Raw genomic sequence first — 22780 nt, forward strand, 5'->3', positions numbered from 1 at the left:
CATCGGAAGGCCTGGCATCATCCCCCGCCCCGGTGATCCTTGTTTAACGAAGACTTGGAAGCAAATCACCATATCAATACAAGAAAGAGCACTGAGACATCTTGGAAACAAAAGAATGGCGACTGACTGGCACCAGATAACAAAACAAATTAACAAGTAAATAACAAATGTAAATCCTCTGATAAGATTGTGAACCTGGAGTACCCAGCCAGTGGGGAAACAGGGGAGAGGGGGGAGGCAAGGGGGAGAAAACAGGGTATAAAGGCTGCCATGTTGTGTCCATAGGGGCGCTCCTGCTTGCGGGACGCCCGCCATTGCAATCGCGAATAAAATCTGCTTTTATCAGAGATACCGTCCTGACAAAATTATTTGGATATTTCCAACAATAGCAAAGAGCATTAGTTATGTTGCATGTATGTATGCATACGTACATATATGCATACAAAAACTGGCAAAGAAGTACATCTTCTAGAAAACAAGTTTACTAGCAAAAGGTTCTTCCTTGGAGCAAACAGAAGCCAAAGACTACTCTGTGGTATGCAGTGACCCAACAAGAGACAACAGACACAGACTAAAATGCAGAACATTTCACTTAAATGTAAGGAAAATACTTCTTTATTGTGAAGACTGAATATTGGAAAGGACTAATCAGAGAGGCCGTGATATCTCCACCCACTGAAATACTCAAAACTCAGACAGGCATGCCCCTTAGCATCCTGCTCTAGAGAAGTGGAACTGGAATGTATTGTCTTCAGAAATACACTTCAACTTCAGCTAGCCTATGTATCTATGAAAAGTAGGGGACAACCAGTGATAGAACTGTATTAAAATTATTAACAGTATTCTAAAAGATAATATTCATTTTCTTTCTTATCCGTCCTCTTAAAATAATTTTCCAGTCTTGTATTTCTGTAAACCTTTAAAGAAATAAAAATCATGAGATCTACTACATACTGGTGTCAAACTAAGTCTTGTGATCCACAGTGATGGAGCCATCACTCAGACCAACACAGGTAAAAGTTTCTGCCACAGCAGAATGGCCAACCTGAGAGACATAAAGAGTGTCCTTTCTGTGACACTCTTACTGCAAACACTGAAATTGAAGAGTCCCCACTGGAATGCAGCTCCACCTGGACTGCCACAAGTCCATGAGACCGGATGGGATTCACCCGAGACTGCTGAGGGAGCCAGCGGAGGTGATCAACTGTCAGTGTTCCTGGCCAACCAGAGAGGTTCTAGATGACTGGAGACTTGCCAGTGTGTCTTCCATCCACAAGAAGAGTAGTAAGGAGGATCTGGGGAGCTGCAGACTGGTCAGCCTGACCTTGGTGCCTGTCTCGCTCCGATTCATAGGAGGGAGATGAGGTTCTTTTAATATTATATACCCGGCGTGAGATTAAGAAACAACGGTTCAAATGTTGGTCCAACCAGTTTATTATAATCCTAATCAGGGAGACGGGGAAGGGAAGGAGGGCGATAGAAAAGAGAGGAAAGAAGCAAGAATTGCGTAAAGCGGGGATAGTCACCACCAGGATCCAGCATCGATCCCGTTGCACTACGTTTCGATGGTCCGAGGTAGAAGCAGCAGGGGGGGAGAGAGAAGCAGCGTGTCCGCCTTGGGCAGCAAGCAGGTGGCAGAAGGAAGTCGCGGAGCCGATCCAGAAGGAAGCAGCAGGACTCAGGTAGCAGGCCCAGGGGAGTCCGCCAGCACGCAGGAATTCCGTGGTGAGAGATCTGATAGCAGACACCTTCCCTCATGGTTTTCGGTTCCTCCTTTTATCCTCCTTTTCCTCCTGCCTACGTGACATCCCTGGGCACTTGAGCAAGAGTCATGTGGTATCCCCCCCCCCCCGAGATGGCCATCATCCTGAGATAAGTCCACACAAAAGACCGCTTCACAGCTATTTAGCTGCAGCTTATCTTCCTCTCCTTGTCCCTGGCCTTGTCCATCAAAGTTCTCCAGACAAAGGATTTCACCACCTTTGCCCAGGACTTGCCTGGACTTGTTCATCTATGTCCTTCAGACAAAGGATTTCACCACCTTTGCCCAGGACTTGTCTGGACTTGTATAAGTCCATCTGTGTCCCCAGCAAGCTTTGAGACACTGATGTTAGCAGAATAATATCTTACAGTGCCTTGGAAAGCTTATGGAGCAGATCATCTTGAGAGAGATCACATGGCATGTGCGGGACAACTGGAGGATCAGGGTCAGCATGGGTTCATGAAAGAATGGTCCTTCTTGATTAACCATGTCTCCTATGATTGATGGTGGATGAGGGAAAGGCTGTTGACGTAGCTCCCACAGTATTCTCATGGAGAAGCTATCAGCCCATGGTGTACACCCTTTGCTGGATAAAGAACTGGCTGGACGGCCAGGCCCAGAAAGTGGTGATGGAGTTAAATCCAGCTGGTGACTGGTCACAAGTGGTGTTCCCCAGGGGTCAGTAATGGGGCCTGTCCTGTTTAAAATCTTTACTGATGACCTGGATGAGGGCACTGAACACACCCCCAGTAAGTTTGCAGATGACATCAAGCTGGCAGAAAGCGTTGATCTGCCTTGGGGTAGGAAGGCCCTACAGAATGAACTGGACAGGCTGGACAGCTGGGCTGAGGTTGGGATGAAGTTCAAGAAGATCAAGTGCACGATCCTACCTTTGTCCATGCAAACTAAGGCAATGCTACATGCTTGGGTAGAGTAGCTGGAAGACTGTGTAGAGGAAAAAGACCTGGGGGCATTAGCCAGTGCTCAGATGAACATGAGCCAGCTGTGTGCCCAGGCAGACAAGGCCAATGGCATCCTGGCTTGTACCGAAATAGTGTTGCTAGCAGGAACACAGAAGTGATCTCAGCCCTCTGTACTCAACACTGGTGAAGATGTACCTCAAATACTGTGTTCAGTTTTGGGCCCCTCACAACAAGAAAGACATCAGAGTTCTGAAACGTGTTCAGCAACAAAACAGGTGAGGGGTCTGGAGAACCAGCTTTGAGGAGTGGCTGACAGAACTGGCATTGTTTAGTCTAGAGAAGAGAAGGTGCAGAGGAGACCTTATCATTCTCTACAGTTATCTGAAGGGAAATTGTGGTAAGGGGCAGGTAGGCTCTTCTCCCATGTAACTAGTGATAGGACTAGAGAGAATGGCCTCAAGTTGCACCAGGGGGGATACAGGTTGGACATTAGGAGATATTTGTTCTCCAAAAGAATGGACAGGTACTGGAACAGGCTGCTCAGAGAGGTGGTGAAGTCATCGATTCTGAAGGTGCTCAAGAAATGTTTACATATTATACTGACAGACACGATTTAGAGGGAAATACTGGTGATAGGTGGACAGCTGGACTAGATGATCTTGGAAGTTTTTTCCAACCTCAGTGGTTCTATCATCCTATTCTATGATTAAGCCTTTGCTTTGTTTCTTCAGCTGAGTATGTTCTGATGTGTACTATAGCAAGAGTCACTAAGTTACTGGTATGGGACCACTGCTTACGGGCACTGACAAACACTGAGATAAAACAGCTCCAAGGGGCTATCAAAACAGCACTAAAAACAGCCTCTGGATTTGGGGAAAAAGATGAAAACCAGAATACATTTTAACTCTAATCATGTGACTTGCAAGTATTTTCACAGGAGCTAGGAGAGGAAATGCAGTGTAGAGGCAAGAAGAGTTTTTGGCATACACTCAATCTCAAGGGATGAGAAGCTCCTGTATTTTATACTTCACATATAACTTAAAAGAAGGAGGTTCTGGTGTCAAAGAAGGTAGGCATGAGAACTTAAGGTGACAGATGACATTATACACAAAAGGAAATAGCAACTGCAGGGAAACTGAGCTGCTCACATATATATCTTTGCCCACTGTCCACTTAGTACAAGTGGACAAATCTGTCTTTCAATTCTGACACAGAAATGCTGCTTTAAGCATCCGTGCATGATTCAATGATATCTACTGAGAAATATAATTGCCTTTCCCAAAGCAAAAACCAGCAAAATTCTCACTCCTAAAATTCACAATTCAGGTCTCCTGTTCCCCATTCTGAGGAATCAGTAAGACAACCTGTTTAGCTCAATTAACAAGGCTAAATGCTACAAGAATAGTAAGAAATAAGTAAGTTTATTGGACTATCTATCTGCTTTGGATTATATAGTTTTAGATAAGAACAAAATGTTATTCATTTTATATTCTGATCAAGACAGAGAATAAATAACATTTTATTCAATCTGAGTATCAACAGAGAAAGAAAATAAGATTTTTCTGCTTCAGGTTTCCAAGATTTCAAGTTTGGCTATTTTTGTAGACAAGAACTACCTGCTCTACAGCAATACGACACTCTTGATCTGGATTAAACACACAGTATTTCTGCAAAATTAGCCATTCTTACACTTGAGCAGTCAAAGTAAAATTGCAAGTATCATTCAACTCTAGTCAGGAGTCAAGTTTCCAACTGTGAAATGAAATTTCATGAAGCAGCTGAGTACATGCGTTCAAAAAATCTTCACCACTACCCCTATGTGTACTCTAATTTAAATTCCCTTATATTGAAATGTCATTTACATAATGAACTGTTTTAAAGGAGAGAGTGTGACGCCAGCAACAAGCTGCTGAAACTTTCAAATCATTCAGAAAAGCTTTGCATAAATCTCAAGACACAGAATAAGACAAAGAAGAGACTTAAAAAAGGATAACTTCTCAAGCAATAGAAACTTGTCATGATATTTGACAAATACGTCAAGCATGTGATAAAATTTAGAGCCACAAAGGATTAAAGATGACAGAAAATTAGTTGAATTCTAGGGTGTATTCCTACAGATACTTCCGAGGATTTTCCTTTAAATCTTGGAAACAAAAATTAGTTGATTTTAAAAATTAGAAAATCTGTTCAAGTGAAGTTCTGAATACGGATTTTGGAACTCCTAGTTCTACACAGACTTCATGCAAGATACTGGACACAATCTCAGTACCTAATGCTCGGACATTAGAATTTTCATACAGTCATGAATGCTCAGGCTTCAGTTTCCACTTACAGCCAAATTCGCAATCCATTTGTTCACGGACTTGATTGGGAGAGCTGACTCACTTCTCCAAACTGGGAAAAGAAACAGAGACACTAACTAGAACCATAACTCTACTCTTACATACAATCATGCAATCGTACAGTCAAGAGAAGGGCTAGGGAGAATCTCCATCCCTTGTTGGACACCGAGGGCAATACAATGACCAAGGATCAGGATAAAGCTGAGGTACTTAATGCCTTCTTTGCCACAGTCTTTAATAGTAAGACCAGTTACCCTTTGGGCACACAGCCCCTTACGCTGGTAGAAAGGCATGGGAAACCAAATAGGCCCTGCATAATCCATGATCAGATGGTTTTGGACCTACTCCAAACACTGGACAATCAGAAGTCCGTGGGGCCAGATGGACTGCATCCTGGAGTGCTGAGGGAGTTGGCGGATGTGGTTGCCAAGCCACTCTCCATCATCGTTCAACAGTCCTGGCTCATCAGGATTGTCCCAGTGGACTGGAAACTGGCAAACGTGACGCCCACCTTCAAAAAGGGCCAGAAAATGATCCTGATAGCTACAGCCTTGCTGCCAAGGAAGCTCGTGGAACAGATAATCTCAGCAGCCATCATGGATCAATGAAAGGTCAACAGGGGATCAAGCCAAGTCAGCATGGGTTTATGAATGGTAGATCCTGTCTGACAAACCTGATTTCGTTCTATGACAAAGTGACCTGCTCAGCGGGTGAAGGTAAGGCTGTCGATGTGGTATAGCTGGACTTCAGTAAAGCCTCTGACACTGCCCCCCACAACATTCTCGTGGAGAAGCTGGCTGCCAAGACTTTGGATGGGCATACACACTGCTGGCTGAAACACTGGCTGGATGGCAGGGCCCAAAGAGTTGTGGTCAGTGGAGTTAAATCCAGTTGGCAGTTGATCACAAGCAGTGTCCCCCGGGGCTTGGTACTGGGACCGCTTCTATTTAACATTATTATAAACTATCTTGACGAGGGGATTGAGTGCACCCTCGGTAAGTCTGCAGACGATAACAAGTTGGGAGGGAGTGTTGATCTGCCTGAGAGGAGGGAGGCACTACAGAGGAACCTGGATAGACGGGATTGATGGGCCAAGGTTAACTGTAGAAGTTTCAACAGGGACAAGTGTCAGGCCAACCCGAGCTATTCTATGATTCCATGATTCAATCAAAACAGAAACGGAACAGTGAAATCTGGGAGCTGTCATACGCTTCTTCTCTTCTGAGACAGGGAAACAGAACTATCAACAATCCACAGAACAGCAGCATTAACTCTAACTCCCAGTGCAATACATGATGTTATGATGTGGAATACCAATAACAAAAGTCATAGAACCACGACACACACATGGATAATCTATGCAATACCACCCATGTTCGTTGTCCCGAGTCCATCTCTATTTTTATCTCTTCCTAGCTGTATCATGTGCCCACCAAGTCAAAGACGATTCACCATTATGTTGCCCGTCCAGACCTACCTGTGAAACTTCAATCCTAGTAGCCCAATCCAGCTGCCAGTTGTTTGGATGTACTTCAATGGCACAACCCTTTGGTACGTCAGCTGCACATTTCTGGCACTCGGCATAGCTTACAGCTGCACAGGATTTCTGGGACTCTGAGTCACGCACGCTTTCGGTCACCTGGGCAAACCCTCTGCAGATCAAGTCAAATTCCTATCAGCCAGCACGTGATGCAGTCATAACCCTGGCTCAGGCTTTACACTGGGGCCTATAGGTAAGGACATGTACAAGTCTAGGGGGGGCTCTTTCCCTCCACGCCTGACACCCCACTCGCAGGTCAGACGCTGGATCCAGGACTGACAATCTCTCTCCATCCCTCCTACACCCCTTTCCCGTATTCACTCTTTCCTCTTAAATTCGTTATTGCAAGATTTCCCAACAGTTAAGTAACTCAAGGCTTAACTTGCTTTCCCATAAAACTGCACAACTTAGATATACTAGTGAGACGGCCAAGGCCTACAGGATGTTCTATGTAAATTTCCAATTAATGATGATGTTTATGTTTGGACCATGAGTGTTATTTCACATCAAGCCATCCCAAAGGAATTCAGGAATCTTACCTGCACTCAGTCCCTACAGGTGGGATGCAGCACTCAGAAAGAAAGATATTCCCAAAGTGAGAATGGAAGATAATCCTGAAAAGCACCAGGAGAGTGCTGACAGAAAAGCAATGAGGGAACATTTGAAACGGCATTCCTGAAGCAGGAAGAGGAGAATGCCAAACCCAATTTCTACGTAACGCATTAATGAAAAATCCACAATTTACTACTGACGAAACAGAGGAAATACATGAACAGTTAGAGTTGGTTTAATCAGAGAAAAAGAAAGGCCTGTGCATTAATGTCAAATGTCGAGCATAAAAGGTGGACAGAAATGAAGGGGAAGGCACAGCAAATCAGGAACAGGAAAAGGAGGTAATATCTGAAACAGGGTGGGTGCTGTGGGGGCGGACAGCCCATGGCGACGTCCCCGAGCAACAGGCTGTGACATCACCGGGTGACGGATTGTGACAGCTTTGCCCTCACTGCTCATAGTGGGGTGCCGGCAGAGCCTGGCTCAGTCTGGCTCGTTCCTGGACCGTGCTGAGCAGCTCTGCGAGGCTTGGAGGTCGAGCAAGGTTTTGGCTGTGCTGTGCCGGGTCGTGCCTGGGGCTGCTCGCAGCATCTCAGTGCCTGACCCCGCAGTATCGCTCCTGTTTCCCCGGCCCTGCCCAGTGCAGGCAGCCGGGACCCCACTGAGCGCACCCGCAGCAGCGGAGGTGAGTGGTGCGGGGACACCTGGGTCCCTCAGGGCAGCCGTGGGGAGCCTGGCCCTGTGCCAGCGGGGAGCACGAGACGGCCCACTCATGGGCTTGGGAGGGCTTTCTGCTGCGGAGGGGGCTGCGGAGGACTTCCACACCCTGGGACAGCCAGTGACCGTGACCTCCCTTCCTCTTGCAGGGCGAGACACCACCTCTGCAGCTGCCTTGAAGGAGAACAACTCGTCATCCTCGGTTCTCCCGGCCCCTGCAGCGAGAAGACCATGGCTGCAGAGGAGGCGTGGTCGTGTCCTGTCTGCCGCGATGTGCGGCAGGACACGGCCTGTGTGATTCCCTGCAATCACACCTTCTGCCTTGGCTGCATCCAGCGGTGGGCGAGGCTGAGGGACAGCTGCCCGCTGTGCAGGACGGCCATGCAGACCATCCGGGTCTCTGTGCGGGGAGACAATCAGTACGTGGACTGCATCGTCTCCCCGCCCGCAGTGCCGGTGCCCGTCGGCTTCGGCACCACCACTGCCACGGACCCTGACACTGACGAGGACCTTCTTGCACCCCTTCCACCACTGTCCCCCGAGCCCACGGACGCGGAGCCGGAGAGACTGGGCGGCCTCCTGCTGGAGGAGTGGGCGGCACTTTTCAGGGGGCGACGGGACATCCTCGACCCGGTGCTGCCCTGGCTGGAGCAGGAGTTGCGCCGCAACGGGGAGCTGCGCTGGTGGAAGATCAGCTGGCTCAAGAGCATGATCGTGGCATTCCTGTGCCAGGTGGGGCCGGACAGGGACGTCCTGGTGGAGTGCACAGAGCACGCCCTGGGACCCGTCTCCGCACCGCTCATCGACGGCCTCATCGCAACCGTCGAGAGCCGGTGCGGCCAGGAGGCCCGGAGGCTGCTGGGCATCGAAGATCCCAGCGCTGCCCAGGAGCAGCAGGACGGCCCCGCGGCCCCGTCCGCTCCCGCCGCCTCCCCGCGAGACACCGTCGCTCCCAGCGCCGTGCCCTCCGGCAGCTCCGCGGGTCCCGACGCGGAGGAGCTCCCCGGCACGTCCAGCGGGGCCCTCGGCACAGGTCCTGCCGAGGAGCCGGGTCCCGAGGCAGCCGGTCCCTCCGAGCAGCGCCGCAGCCGCGGCCCCTCCGCTCGCGGCCGGGGCGGGAAGCGCTCGGCTGGGGGGCCCCGGCGCCCCACGAAGAGGAGGGCCGGCAGCGCCCAGCGCGCTCCTCCGCCCTGCAAGAGGCGGCGCCCCCGGCGCTTCTAGCGGGGCTTACATTGGTGGGATAAAGAAGGTCGTTGTTAATTGTTAAAAGTGATAAAGCTCAACAATTACAATCGCCAGACTTACACACCCACAAGGCGCCTATCCCTTGCATGGAACCAGTCTTGGTTGCGCGGAAAAACGGTTGAGTTGCGCGGTGATAAAACGTGGTAACACCTAAAATAAATGCCTTTTATTCTGCACCAGCGAAGGAATCCGCGCCTCATTTGCCTCACCGGCAAGAGAGCCGGGGCCGCCCTGCGACATACACTCACTCCCAATAAAAGACAAAGACGCAGAAGCACGTGTTGTTCCCAGTGCCCATCTCTCCAGACGGTTCGCCCTTCACGCCCACACCCCACACTGTGCCACGCGAGAGCCGGTGCTCGCAGCACCCGGTGTGGACGTGCCACCATTAAATCCTTCTCCTGGTCCCTGTGCAGGCGTGAGCTGCAGAGCCACTGTGAGTGGCATCAAATGAGTGGCGGGTGAAGGCAGACCAAATACCAGCAAGTAAGGCTATTTTCAATAGCAGCCTAGCCATGCACTCAGGCAGAACACCTGCTAGTTCCCAGTTCATGTGGCTTGCTTAACTGCAGCACGTGTTTCACACTCGCAAGCTCTTATCTCTGCATCTCTATCTGTGATGGGGTCAGCTGGCCCACTGGCCCAACCACCCAAAAAGAAGGGGAAAGGCAGAGAGAAAATAAAAGGAAACTAGAGGAAAAAGAACACAAGCAATGATCCAAAGAGGAAAACAAACATAGTTCACTAATTATAATAGTAAAAATGTGAGTTACTTGGGACTGAAACTAAAACATCAAGTATATGAGAGAGTTTCTGAAGACTGAGGTTTTGACTCTGATCCACCAGGGAGCAAAGAGAACAATCTGCCTGCCTTCCAGTCAGTTCCATCCTTCCACCAACCAGAAAACTGCATCCGTGGGCCAAGGTAAACTGTATGAGTTTCAATATGGGCAAGCGTCCTGCACTTCGGTCACAACAACTCCAGGCAACCCTACAGGCTTGGGGAGGAGTGGCTGGAAAGCTGCCTGATGGAAAGCGACCTTGGTGCACTAATAGGCAGCCGGCTGAATATGAGCCAGCAGTGTGCCCTGGTGGCCAAGAAGGCCAATGGCATCCTGGCTTGTATCAGGAATGGGGTGGTGAGCAGGACTAGGAAAGTCATCCTGCCCCTGTACTTGGCACTGTGTCAACGGTTTACGGGCTGGTTCGGCCCGGTTCCGTGACTAGAAGGGCGGAGGGATCCGCGGATCCGTGCCCCCAGAAGAAAAAACAGGGGCCCGCGAAATAATTGAAAACAGCGGCAACAATCTGAGGTGAAACAAACTAATTTACTAAATATGGTATCAGCAGAATATAAGGAGAGAGAGAGAGTGGATCGGCTTCACCACAATGCCGAGATGAGAAGTGCAGTCCAGTTGAGCCGATGAAGAAGCGCAGGCAGAGAAGCGCAGGCAGAGAAGCGCAGGCAGAGAAGAGAGCATCAGGTAACCTTGCTGGGAGTTATATCTCCTCGCTGACCGCAAAGCCCCCTGGGGAAACGTAGCTCTTCTTCTCCTCCGGACTTCAAGGCCCAGAACTTGAGCATCTGCAGTCAAATCCCCAGTGCATTACATGATGTTATGATGTGGAATACTGATAACCAAAAATCATGAAACCATGACACACTGGTGAAGCCTCATCTCGAGTACTGCGTTCAGTTTAGGGAACTTCTGTACAGAAAGGACATTGAGGTGCTGGAGCAGGTCCAGAGAAGGGCAAGAAGGCTTGTGAAGGGCTTGGAGAATATGCCCTACGAGGAGAGACTGAAGGAACTGGGGCTATTCAGTCTGAGGAAAAGGAAGCTGAGTGGAGAACATATTGCTCTCTTCCTACATCTGAAAGGTGCTTACAGCGAGAGCGGGATTGGTCTCTTCTCACTGGTGACAGGATGAGGGGAAATGGCACCAAGTTGCGCTGGGGAGGTTTTGGTTGGATATCAGGAAAACTTCTTTACAGAAAGGGTTGTTAAGCACCCAGGGAGGTGGTTGAGTCACCATCCATGGATGTGTTTAAAATCCATTTGGATGTGGTGCTCAGGGACATGATTTAGAGGAGGGTTGTTAGAGTTAGGGTAGTATGGTCAGATTGTGGTTAGACTCAATGATCTTTAAGGTCTTTTCCAACCTGAGCAATTCTATGATTTTATGATTCAGAATAAACAAATGCACACTGCATCATCATTCCTTTTTCCTGCTGGACTCACACTCTGTTTCACATTCAAACTGTCCCAATCTCTCCTACCATTAGTATTCTAACACTAAATCCATACTCTGAGGGATACAAAATGCTTCTTCACACTGGGAGAACCTTTACAGGCACTCTGTTAGGTGAATGATGATGAGCCAAGTGAATTGTACAATGTTCAGTTTAAGTATTCCAAGAAGAGCAAATTTGCATTTTCATAATATAGTGTGGCAATTTTAGGACCCAAGGCAGTGCAATCTCTAATAAGGACCACATTAAGTTCAATCAGAGAGACTCACAAACTTTTAATAATACGTAACTTCCTTAGAAGGAAAGTACTTAAGCAGAAGAGTCTTAAGCCCTAAAGCCTTCTAGAAAAATACGTCTTTCAGACACTTCCAACATTAAATAAAAGATTTACTGACATCCAGACAACCAAACCAGTTTTTTAGCACAGGATTCATGTTCAGGAGCCTGTTTTACAGAAGCCTCAAAGGACAACTCTCCTGATTGTTTTGCCTTCTACAACAAACCAAGAATGGAACTGACAAAGTTTGTGCAAAGCTGCAAACATAGCTCAAGAGGTAATTAACTGTTTTTTGTTTTGTCTTTTTCCTAATGAGAATCTTAATGAGAATCTATTTGCCACAACTTGCAGCTGCAGATCTGTTTCTGATATTTTGAAAAGATTGCCTGGAAGATAAGCTGGAATTTTATTCTAGATTGACCTCTACTATGGAATACACTGTGCACATTTTCCCCTCCACAGAAATAAGATGTGTTTCTACTACAAGGCAGTGTTTGCTTTGTGCAGCCTGAGGCAGAAATGGAAAAATACATCTTGTGTTGAGTTTACAAGGCAAGTTTTCAGTAGTGGGGAACTGAAGAAGCTTCTGAGAAGCAAGGTACCAGTTCCAGCTGACTACTGCGGGGCTCTATGGACTGTTCATAGCTTTGCACAAAGTTTGTTGTGGAAACTGACAAAGCTACAGTTAGGCAGCAGTTGAAAACATATTGAAAACACTATTGTACTAAATAAATTAAGTGCAACATTGAGATAGTAAGCTGAAGAATACAAGATGTAAGGGGTCCATAACATCACTTGGTTTTGCTAACTCAAAAGGAAGTCACAAATAGCATCACTTAGTTTAACCTTTTGCTAACTCAAGGGGGATTTATTGCTTAGGGGAAACTAGTGCTTAGAGGAATCTATTGTTTAGTTTAACCTTTTGCTTACTCACGGGGGATTTATTGCTTAGTTTAACCTTTTGCTGGCCCAAGCATATTCTAAAAAAGGGAGCCTTCTCAAGTCAGTAGAAAGGGGCCTCTAAGGAAGCAATGGAAAGGGAAGATAAGCAGGATAAGAAATTGCTGAGGCATGCAGGGCGGGAGAAGAGCTCAAGAACTGGGACAAAGGTTGGAAGGACATGGCGAGGAAGCCGTCTGACTTCATTCCGGAACGACCACTGAATGGGGAAGAGGACGTTGAGCCTTCGTCCAATGGAAGCTAATGTGCATGCCCTGGGGAGGGGGCAGTATGTAAATGAATTCCCGGAAAAGTAATGAATATGTCAATGGGTCTTGGGTGATACTGTTGAATATGTATGGCTTGGCTTATAAATGTATCACCACTCTCTGGCGTGCAAGCCAGGAGGAGCGATGCCCCTTGCACCCGGCCTGTGGCGCAGCGCTGAAATAAAGACGTACCTGCTCTTACAACCTTACGTGGGTTTGAGAGTTTGATTCCGCAAATCAGCATTTTCTGTATTCCCACTATGAAAAAAGGATCACTGAAATACGTCCTCCTTCCTCTGACCAACAACTGACTGCAGACCTTCTAGCAAACTGAACCCGTTAGTTCTTCTTAATGAAGATGATGTGAATCATCCTCTTCATAGCTTCAGTAGAAGTTAATATTCACTACTGCCTGAATTACACAGCAAATTCATAAGCAAGTCCAAAATTCAACTTGTCCCTTTACAATGCTGAGCAATCATAGCTAGTTCTTAATAAATTAAAAAAAAATCTGTGCTCTGGCAAATATTCTCTCTTTATTTGCTTCACAGTGATCTATAATTGGTGACACATAGCATTAAGTAGAGGGCATTGGTGTAGTTTGCATTCAATGTTTCAAGAAGTTAAGATTTCATGATAATGATTAAATATAGATGATGTATTTAATTTAGCCAGTATACTTAGTCTTGAAAATTTAAGTTTGGAAGAGAGATTAAAAGTGAACGTGTCAGTGGAGAGACAGAATAGGTTACCAGTAAATAAATCAGCTTGTCTGAACTGAGATGCTAGTAACTGAATCAGAGTAAGATAAGAAATACACATAGTTTAAGGAGTGATATTTACAGGAAGAAGAAATAATGCCTCCAGAAAATAAAAAGAAAACTTCTGGGACTTCATGTTAAATGGTGACTAGTAAGAGTCACATCAGCCTTGTCTTCTAAAGGACTTCTTCTAAAGTACAGAGAGTAACAATAAGCACACAGCCCAAACAATATCATCATTATCCCAGGATCAGAATACTTCAGCAAGTTGTCAGAAGGGCTCCATTTCCCCTGTGAAAAGCTGACCGGTTCACTACTTCTCCTTAAGACTGACAGTAGACAGACAAAACACTACCCTCAAAAAATGCTGCAGATCAAGAGAACATCTTTTAGAAGTAAGCTTTGATGGAAGCTCCAGCTCTGAGCCCTGAGAACTAAGATATTAAAGACTTTTCAAGTCCTCAGTGTCAAAATTGAAATAATATAATTTTACCTCCTCTCAACAGTGACATATCTGCTTAAATTATCTCAAAATGCTTTTTAGAAACACCATCAACTATTCTTATATCAAAGTCCTGTTGTAAAACACAAAGTTAAAAGCTGTGTGTATAAACTGTCATGAGTGAATTTATAGTCTGACAACACATAAACAAGAAAAATGAGAGCAGTATTTGCTTAACAGCTGAGCAACCTACTGCTATTAAATAGAGAACATTAATAATACAAAGAGCTATTGCTTACGAGTACTTAAAAGTTTCTGAACGTGTCAGTACAGAGAGTGTATGCTGAAATTTCTTAAAGCAGTAAATAGTGATGTAAGTGCTTTGGTCCAATGGAGTTTAGTCCTTAAATACATATATTTTTATAAAGAGTATAAAAAAGTTATTTCTTCTTCCACCATCAGTTCCTTTTTTTTTTTTTTTTTTTTAAACCAGTCTTTTCTCAAAATACTGACATTTAACCAACTTAAATACCACCAAAGGATAATGTGCCTGTGATCTGTGATCAACCAAGGTTTTCAGACTTCCCATTCAAATTAACAACCATCTGCCTTAATCTCTCCTCTCAAAGACATAATTTCATTCATGCCTAACAAAATCAGAGCTTTGCCTGCCTGCCAGGACTCAGCAACAGCAGTAGTACTTCAAATACCATCATGAAGACTATCGTAAGTCAGATTCTTGAGTATTAGCACAAGTTCAGTCTCCCAGGTGCTCATCTTTCCTGTGTCATCAGCACCAATACAGTACTAAGAGTGCTAAGTTCCCCCTCCATACATAAGCTATTAGACATCTCATTAAGTGTACTTCCTTTGCAGCAGGCAAGCTTCCAAGCAGCCCTCACAGCTATCCGCCTAACATTGTTTCCAACTACAACCACCTGCCTCTTCAAACCTTAAACAGTCCTAACTTATTCTCAATGCAAGAGTATACTGGCATCTGCTGGAAGGTGAATAACATCTGAAGGAGTTGATCACTTCTCAGCACGCCATGCTCTTTCCACAGGGCTTACATTCTCCTCACATTGTAAGGGTATTCACAATGAGGGCAGATATTGTAACATCCTTGCCAACCTCACCTATGAGTTTCTCCAATTCTTCACACAGTTTTAAATCCAGTTAGTTTCACTCCAGATAAATAAACAGACTCCCTATTGCCAAAAGCACCTTTGATGATGTACACATAAAAAGTGGCAGATGATTATTCACATCTCATACTCTGGAAAAAGCTCTGCAGCCAGCAAGATTTTGAGTAACAGTAATAATACCACACACATTTTCAGAATTTTTAACAGTTTAGTCTCCCCCCTTTTCCTTGTCTGCTAGACAAGGTAAAAAAATTACAGAATCACCAAGGTTGGAAATTACATCCAACTTCATCCAGTCCAGGCGTGTAGGCGTGTCCAACCTGTGGCCCACAGGCCGCATATGGCCCAGCAGAGCTGGCAATACTCACTCTAGTGATGGCACATAACTGTGTGCATCTTGATACACTGCTAAACACAAGGCTCTGAACAGCAATGAAAATGCAGCCAATCTCTTTTGTGGCTCTGAACAGCAAATAAAATGCAGCCACCCTTTTCGTTTGGTAAAGGAATTTGAAAATAGAATCATATAATCCTTAGAGTTGGAAGGGACCTTTAGAGGTCATCTAGTCCAACTCCCCTTGAGTTGGCAGTGAACAGGGACATCCACAGCCAGATCAGGCTGGTCAGAGCTCCCTTCAGCCTAGCCTTGAGTGTCTCAGAAACAGAGGTTCTAGTGCCTTAGCACCTTCACAGTAAAAGGCTTTTTCCTTATATCCAATCTAAACCTCTCCTCTCTAAGTTTGAAACCCCTTGTCCTGTCACCACAGACCCTGCTAAAGAGTCTGTCCCCTTCCTATTTACAGCCTCTCTTTAGACACTGAGAAGCAGTTCTGAGGTCTCTCTGGAGCCTTCTCTTCTGTAGGATGAACAGCTCCAGCTCTCAGCCTGTCCTCATAGGAGAGATGTTCCACCCCTTGGATCATTTTTGTGGCCTCCCTGTGGACAGGCTCCAACAGGTCTATGTCCCTCCTATACTAAGGACTCCACATCAGAATGCACTACTCCAGGTGAGGTCTTACCAGCACAGAAGGACAGGATCACCTCCCTCAACCTGCTAGCCAGACTGTTTTGGATGCAGCCCAAGATACAGTTTGTTTTCTGAGCTGCAAGAATACACTCCTGGCTCATGTCCAGCATGCCATCCGCTAATACTTCAAAGTCCTTTTCAGCAGGGCTGCGCTTAATTCTTCCATCTCCTAGCTTGTACTGATAGGTTTGCCTTGACCCAGGTGCAAATACCTTGTACTTGGCTTTGTTGAACCTCATGAAATCCCCCTGGGACCAGTGTTCAGCCTCTCTCTCTAGATGGCATCCTATTCCTTGGGTGTGTCAACCACACCACACAGCTTGGAGTTTCAAATGTGATAATAAAAAAAATTATCAATTTACATTTGCAAGACCATTTTCACTTGATATAAATACAAGACTTATAAATTTTCAAATGGAATGTATAGAGTTACAATCAGATATTCAACTCAAAAATCTACTCTCATCTATTTATCAGACTTCCATATCCCCTTATTAGCAGAGAAAAATGTCTTTTGCTTCCCATTCACGCCTTATTCGCATCATTATTTTATGGCAGTAAACACATTTTGAACAACTTTTGTCAAGGATAAAGTAAAGGAGGAAGAGTAAAATTTCATCAGAAATCTCAGATAAACACCTTGAGACTTCACTAAGAATTGCAATCTCTGCCATCAAACCAGACTGGTGTGTTAGTTTCATAAAAACAAAGTCAAATATCCCACTACATTAATGGCTGTGTTCCACTCTCTCCATTTTTTAATATTTTAAGAAAAATATTTAAAATGTTTTCTTACTTACATATTAACAATATTGTATATTTTGAGAGGGCTGCTCCGAAAATAAAGCCTCCTAGTTTATGACGTTGGACCACAATGTCAGAGGTGGATGTTGGTGGTATGGCAGCAGAGGCAACGATACTCCCTTACATTTTGTTGTCACACGACAGATGGCAGTATAGGGGCAGTCTGACAGAACGGCATCTGATGTGGAAGTGTGCATGGAGAAGAAGTGTCTCACTGAATTTCTCCATGTGGAAAAAATGGCACACACTGACATTCACCAACACTTGCTGAATGTTATGGAAACCAAACAATGAATGTGAGCATAGTGAGGTGGTCCATGGTGTGTTTCAGCACTGGTAATAGTGGGTCACACAGGTTCTTGTTCATCACTGGCAAAAAAAAAAAATACATAGGTAATGGTGGTGACTGATGGTAGTTGAAGAATAGTGTTTTGCGGCTGAGAATTTGCTCTAATGAAATAGTGTTACTGCACTCTTGATATCTATTATAGTTTCCATGAAAATAAAATAGGAAGCATTACTTTTGGAGCAGCTTATGTCTATGCAGCCCAAGACAATTTCTATTCTCTAAATATGACCCAGGCAAGCCAAAGGGTTGGACACCCATGATCTAGTGCAAACATTCAGCTACCACCAATATTTCCCCACTAAATCATGTCTCATAGTACAACAACTAAACATTTCTTGAAGAACTCCAGTTACAATGACACCATGGCCACCCTGGGCAGCCCAAATCAGCATCTAACTACTCTTTCTAAGGGAAAAAAAAAATCCTAGTATCTAAACTGAATCTTCCCTGGCTCAACTTGAGGCCACTCTTCTCTCCTCCTATTGCTACTTACACATAAGAAGAGGCTGACTTCCACCTCATCATAACCTCTTTTCAAGGAGTTTAGAGAGAGCAGCGAGGTCCCCCCTGAGCCTCTCTTCTCCAGACTGAACAATCCCATTTCCCTCAGCCACTCCACATAACACCTGTGCTCCTTAAAAGAGCACAGAATGAACAGGTAACACTAATGATACTCTTCATTTCTCCACAAACACAAACTCTCACTGTAAATTACTCCAATTTTCCCATTGTTATTTTTGTACTCCCAGAAGCCTGAGCACAGCCAATTCCCCTTGTTACGCTCAAAGGGATCACCTTATGTTCAAGGACAGCCTCATGTACCCAATTAACTCCCCAGGTAATCACACAGAATACAGAGTTACCACGACTTCAAACAACAACAACAACAAAAACCCTCATCAAAGTAGGCAAATGTTTCCAGGTTTTTTCTTTCTATGCGTGGTCACCTTTTTTCAGGTAAATTACAGGACTTTTATAGCATCCCTTGTCAAGTATATTTGAAAGTGGCCAGAGGGTTCCAATTTCATCAAAGGCACACAAACATATATACAAAGGACAATAATATTTAGCCTCACTTAGGTGTTAAGCCAAGACAAAAGCCTGAATAAAGTGAAAAACTCAAAAAAGCTGGGTAAAATTATGGAGGTTGTTCTTAGGACCCACTCCCTTTTGGTACCAATATTTCACCATTAAGTACTGAAGTAGCTACTTATAAGCTAGTGCATTTTTTTTAATTAAAAAATATGTATTGGAACAAGCTGTAATTTGCACACGAGTATATAAGCGTGGAAGTGAAATAGCTGAAATTATTCAATATGCTCAAAAGGAATATCTGTATTGATGTAAGGCACCTCTTTCTGTCAATAAGATCTGTATTCATACCACATACGTGATATCATTTTAACACTTATAAAACAGGTCAGATGACAGATGAGTCCTTTCTAATTGATTGATCATTAAGTAATTTAGTCTTCTAACTACCTACAGAAAATAAAATAAAAATAAAATAAATACCTTCCCAGATAGGTTGAAGACCAGCTTCAAAACTCAACAGCATTTATGGATTCCAGCAGACTTTTCAATTAGCCCAGTATATCAAAAATTTAAACTACTATAAGAAATATATACTGCCCTGTTACAATATTAGAGAAAAAAGAAATGCTTTGATACACTATATAAAAAATGAGCACTAATAAGGCAGAAAAAAATAAAGACAATTTTAGTTATTACCAGCTATGTAAATTGATCATTACACTTGCAAGTAAGTTTAGGGTAAATATGCCAGGGTTCCCAAAAATTCCTATATCCAGGAATGGTTCTTCAGTCACAGGTTTTATCTACAGTGACACTGTTCAAAGATAGTTCAAAATGCAAACAATTACAATGGTTCTCAACTAATCATAAATTAATTGTGTTGTGGTATCTATTATAGCAAATAGGGAGTTTTACATTCTTAATTCTACAGATGCTACTGTCACTCATTTTGGCTTATGAAACACACTGCTGTGCATGCTGGCACTTCAGCATGATTTAAGAATATGAATTATATTTGAACTGGGCTACTTCTCCCTACAATCTTAATAGTACACCAGAGCAAACAGATCAAATTTAGGTGCACAGACTTCCTCTCAGGTTTCAAACAAACAGAGAAACAAAATTATTTCAACTCACATTGAAAACAGTAAGTTTAACTACATATGTTAATTGTAAGATGTTTTTAATATGCAGTTCTACAGGAAAAAGTGAGTTGCATTTGTGAAGTAATGACTAATGAAAGAAAAGGCCTCATAGTGAAGAGTCAGGGAGACTTTTGCACATAGAGATATTGCGGTAGAGAAAGAAATCCCTGTGATTTTATCCTCTTGCTTACAAGATCATAAAATCGTAAAATACTATGATAAACTCAAAATCTATCTATGAAATCACAAAATATTTTAACAGCTCCACAGTAACATTTTCAGTGTCATCAAGAAACTAGAAACTAAAATTCGTAATGGCACTGAACATTAAAAATCTGGAACTCAAAATAAGTAATTTGTGTACGTAATAATTTTCACATGTCCTAATCCCAAATCACAGAATCACAGGATTGTAGGGGCTGGAAGGGATCCTCCAGAGATCATCGTATTCAGCACCAAAGCTAAAGTTTTTGCCAATATAAACTCAAGCATGCACAAATAAATGCACGAATTCCATCACCATCATTTCCAGCTTCTAATTGTTACAGATGTTCCACACCTTTCCGTAAGCCAACATAAGATTCACTGCTACACAGTGAACTGATTCTGTGAAATTTACTCAAAAAACACCTGACAAAAAAAAAGGTTTTCTTTGAACATTGTCTTACAAAAATTATTTTATCTGTGTGTATCTTCAGAAGTCACTCAGTTTCAGACCTGAAAGACAACTTGTACATCTGAAAGCTTAGCTACTTTTAAGAACTACACCGGTAACAAAACAATGAAAGACGCCACTCCTCCCAGTGGCCTTCTCCCACAAAGATCCTTATATTACCAGTACCTACAACATAATTGTAACCATTTCCACACAATTCCGCTCACTACTCTACCTCACTATCCAATGACCTATGTGTACTTTTAAGAGGAATAAGAAAATAACTTCATAAAGAAATAATTTTTTAAAACATTCTCTCTTTTCTAGGTTTTCAAACTTTAACTGTGTAAAATTCAGGTGTTTCTGACACTTTGCATACTATCACTTCAGCTTTCAATTCCCATGTTATTTTAATAGTACTATTCATTTTATATTTATTTGATATACATTTTTTAATTTCAGAATATTCACTTTGCTAAGAAATAGGCCTATTACACATACTGTAAGACAAATTACTATAAGCTACAAATTACTATATAGATTATACTCATACATGCCTTACACAGCAGTTGATTTGTAATCTGAGATCTCCATCAGCAATACTTGGGCATACATACTAATATGTTTTAATAAAGGGCATATAGTTTAACTACATGCAATTCCAGTACTCAACAAAAGCTGTTTTCTACTCTTAAAACAAAACTGAAAAAGACATTATGACCTGTACCTATAGTGCAATCACTATATCTGAATGCCACGATAAGCTTCTGTGCCTCTTTTTTCAAGATCACAAAAGCTAAGCACTCAAAATTATCTACTTCAGTTACCTGTTGTTTTTTTCTTACTTACATTTTTCCTTACAGTTCAAGAAAATAAATGTTTTTTCAGTTGAAAAGTGAGTAGCAGTAAGAAAGAATTACCTGAATTAATCTATCAGCAAATCACATTCAAAAGCAGAAATATGCAATACATTATTAAATATAAAGATAACCCTGGAAATCTAAGCAATTATATTGATGGGTTTCTTAAAAGAAGAAAAGAACTGTAGATATAGAAAGCTGGATAGACATTGAAAGACTAGGTTCAGAGATTTGTAGATTTAAGAACCAGAACGTACCATTGTAATCATCTGTTCTGACTCTCACTCAAAGTCCAGGACATTTCACCCTGTAATTCCTTTTACAAGTCCTACCATTGTGTATGAGTTAGACAGTGTTTTTACAAAGACACCCAGTGGAGCATTAGCCACCTAGAAGATGGTAATAATCCATTCTGCCACCTGATTATCCTCACTGTAATTACTGTCCATCATACTTCTAATAGTTTGAGAGGCAGTTTCTTTCTTTCCTGTGCCAAAAAGGCAACTGAGTCTATTTCTTTAAACTCTAAGTGCATGGTTTTCTCAAATCCTGGACTGGATAGCATTTCTGTAGCCTGTTAGTGGGCTGAGGTACTTCATTTCCTAGTATGTATTTTGACAGCATACAGAGAGAGCTGTACAAATTTCTTCACCAGTTGTGAAACTCCTCTTGAAAATTCACACTGATTTATTCATGCGTAGAGAAGATCTGCAAGATACCAGCTCTAGGACTAAAGTATTATTTCTAATAAAAGCCTGTTAACTGTATCACTGTAGAAGTCATATAAAAGATTTCTGGATTATCTGGAAGTCAAGAAACTGAATCTTTTGTCCTTTCTAAAACAAATCTGTGTGGATATATCCAATATAAACCTTAAAGTAAGCGACACCTAACTCTATCACAAACTTCTCAGAATTAAGTCAATCAAGAAAACATTGTAGTATCATAATTCAGTATACATATGAAAGACAGTGGCTAAATTCCGGCAGCGATTGATTAATATCTTCTACTACAGACTGCTTAGTATCTATTCTTGAAACTAACGGCCTTACAGAGTAACAAAAAAATGTATGCTTTGGAGGTCAAAATCCATTAACTGCAAAGTACCACTGAGTCACCCTACCAGCAGGACACCATCATCTGCTCTGTGCCAAAGGAAAAAAAAAAAAAAAAGTTACAATAGCATTAGGACAAGAACTGCAACTGAACTGACTGAAATTATCCCTGAGTAGACTTGTGATGTTAAGCAGAAAATAAATGTTTAAACAGTGCTAATGATAGCTTTTGTACATTTGCTGCCTAGGAGACGACAAGAAAAGAAAGGAACTGTTTACCTGGCCCTGAGAGATACGAAGGATCTTGGCTCAGCTCAAAATCACATTGCTGAGGATCTGCTGTGCTATGCTGTCTTTACACCTCTACTCAGCAGCAACAACCACCATGCAATCTGTTGCCAGAAGAGAGTTGCCTATAAAGAACAAGATGTTAAAAAGGGAAAATACCAGGAATTGTGTCCTGCTAAGTGGTATAGTGACCACTGAGGGTAAGCAGACTACGATAAAAGAATTAAAGTACCACTGTAGAATTAATTACAATTAGAAATGTGTAAAAAGAGACTTGGCTGAGCTAAGAAGCAACATAAGTTAGCAAAAAGAGGAAAGCATCCTCCAAAACACTTCAGAGTTAGCAAATGAAGAAAACAAAAAGTATTGTAAACTATTACAATTTTAACGTACAA

The 22780-nt window shown here is 43.3% G+C and overlaps 1 protein-coding gene and 1 long non-coding RNA gene across 5 annotated transcripts in view; one reads left to right on the forward strand and one right to left on the reverse strand.

Annotated features, from left to right (window-relative positions):
• LOC116217548 (uncharacterized) overlaps positions 1 to 22780 on the reverse strand; it is a 135373-nt gene that overhangs the window by 111571 nt on the left and 1022 nt on the right. For 2 of the 4 annotated variants that reach the window (XR_014880484.1, XR_014880483.1), the window contains exons 2-3: positions 22377 to 22510; positions 5018 to 5079 (exon numbers count right to left, since the gene is read on the reverse strand). This is a non-coding gene — a long non-coding RNA (uncharacterized LOC116217548). The remainder of the gene's footprint in view (positions 1 to 5017; positions 5080 to 22376; positions 22511 to 22780) is intronic. The other 2 variants (XR_014880485.1, XR_014880486.1) reach the window with 1 other exon arrangement.
• LOC146542259 (uncharacterized) lies at positions 7891 to 9218 on the forward strand. The gene has a single exon (XM_085213083.1). The coding sequence runs from the start codon at positions 8068 to 8070 to the stop codon at positions 9055 to 9057; it is 990 nt and encodes a 329-aa protein (XP_085069209.1). The 5' UTR covers positions 7891 to 8067; the 3' UTR covers positions 9058 to 9218.

This window comes from Meleagris gallopavo, chromosome Z (genome assembly GCF_905368555.1).
Source record: "Meleagris gallopavo chromosome Z, MGAL_WU_HG_1.1, whole genome shotgun sequence".
In the NCBI taxonomy this organism is placed as follows: domain Eukaryota; kingdom Metazoa; phylum Chordata; class Aves; order Galliformes; family Phasianidae; genus Meleagris; species Meleagris gallopavo.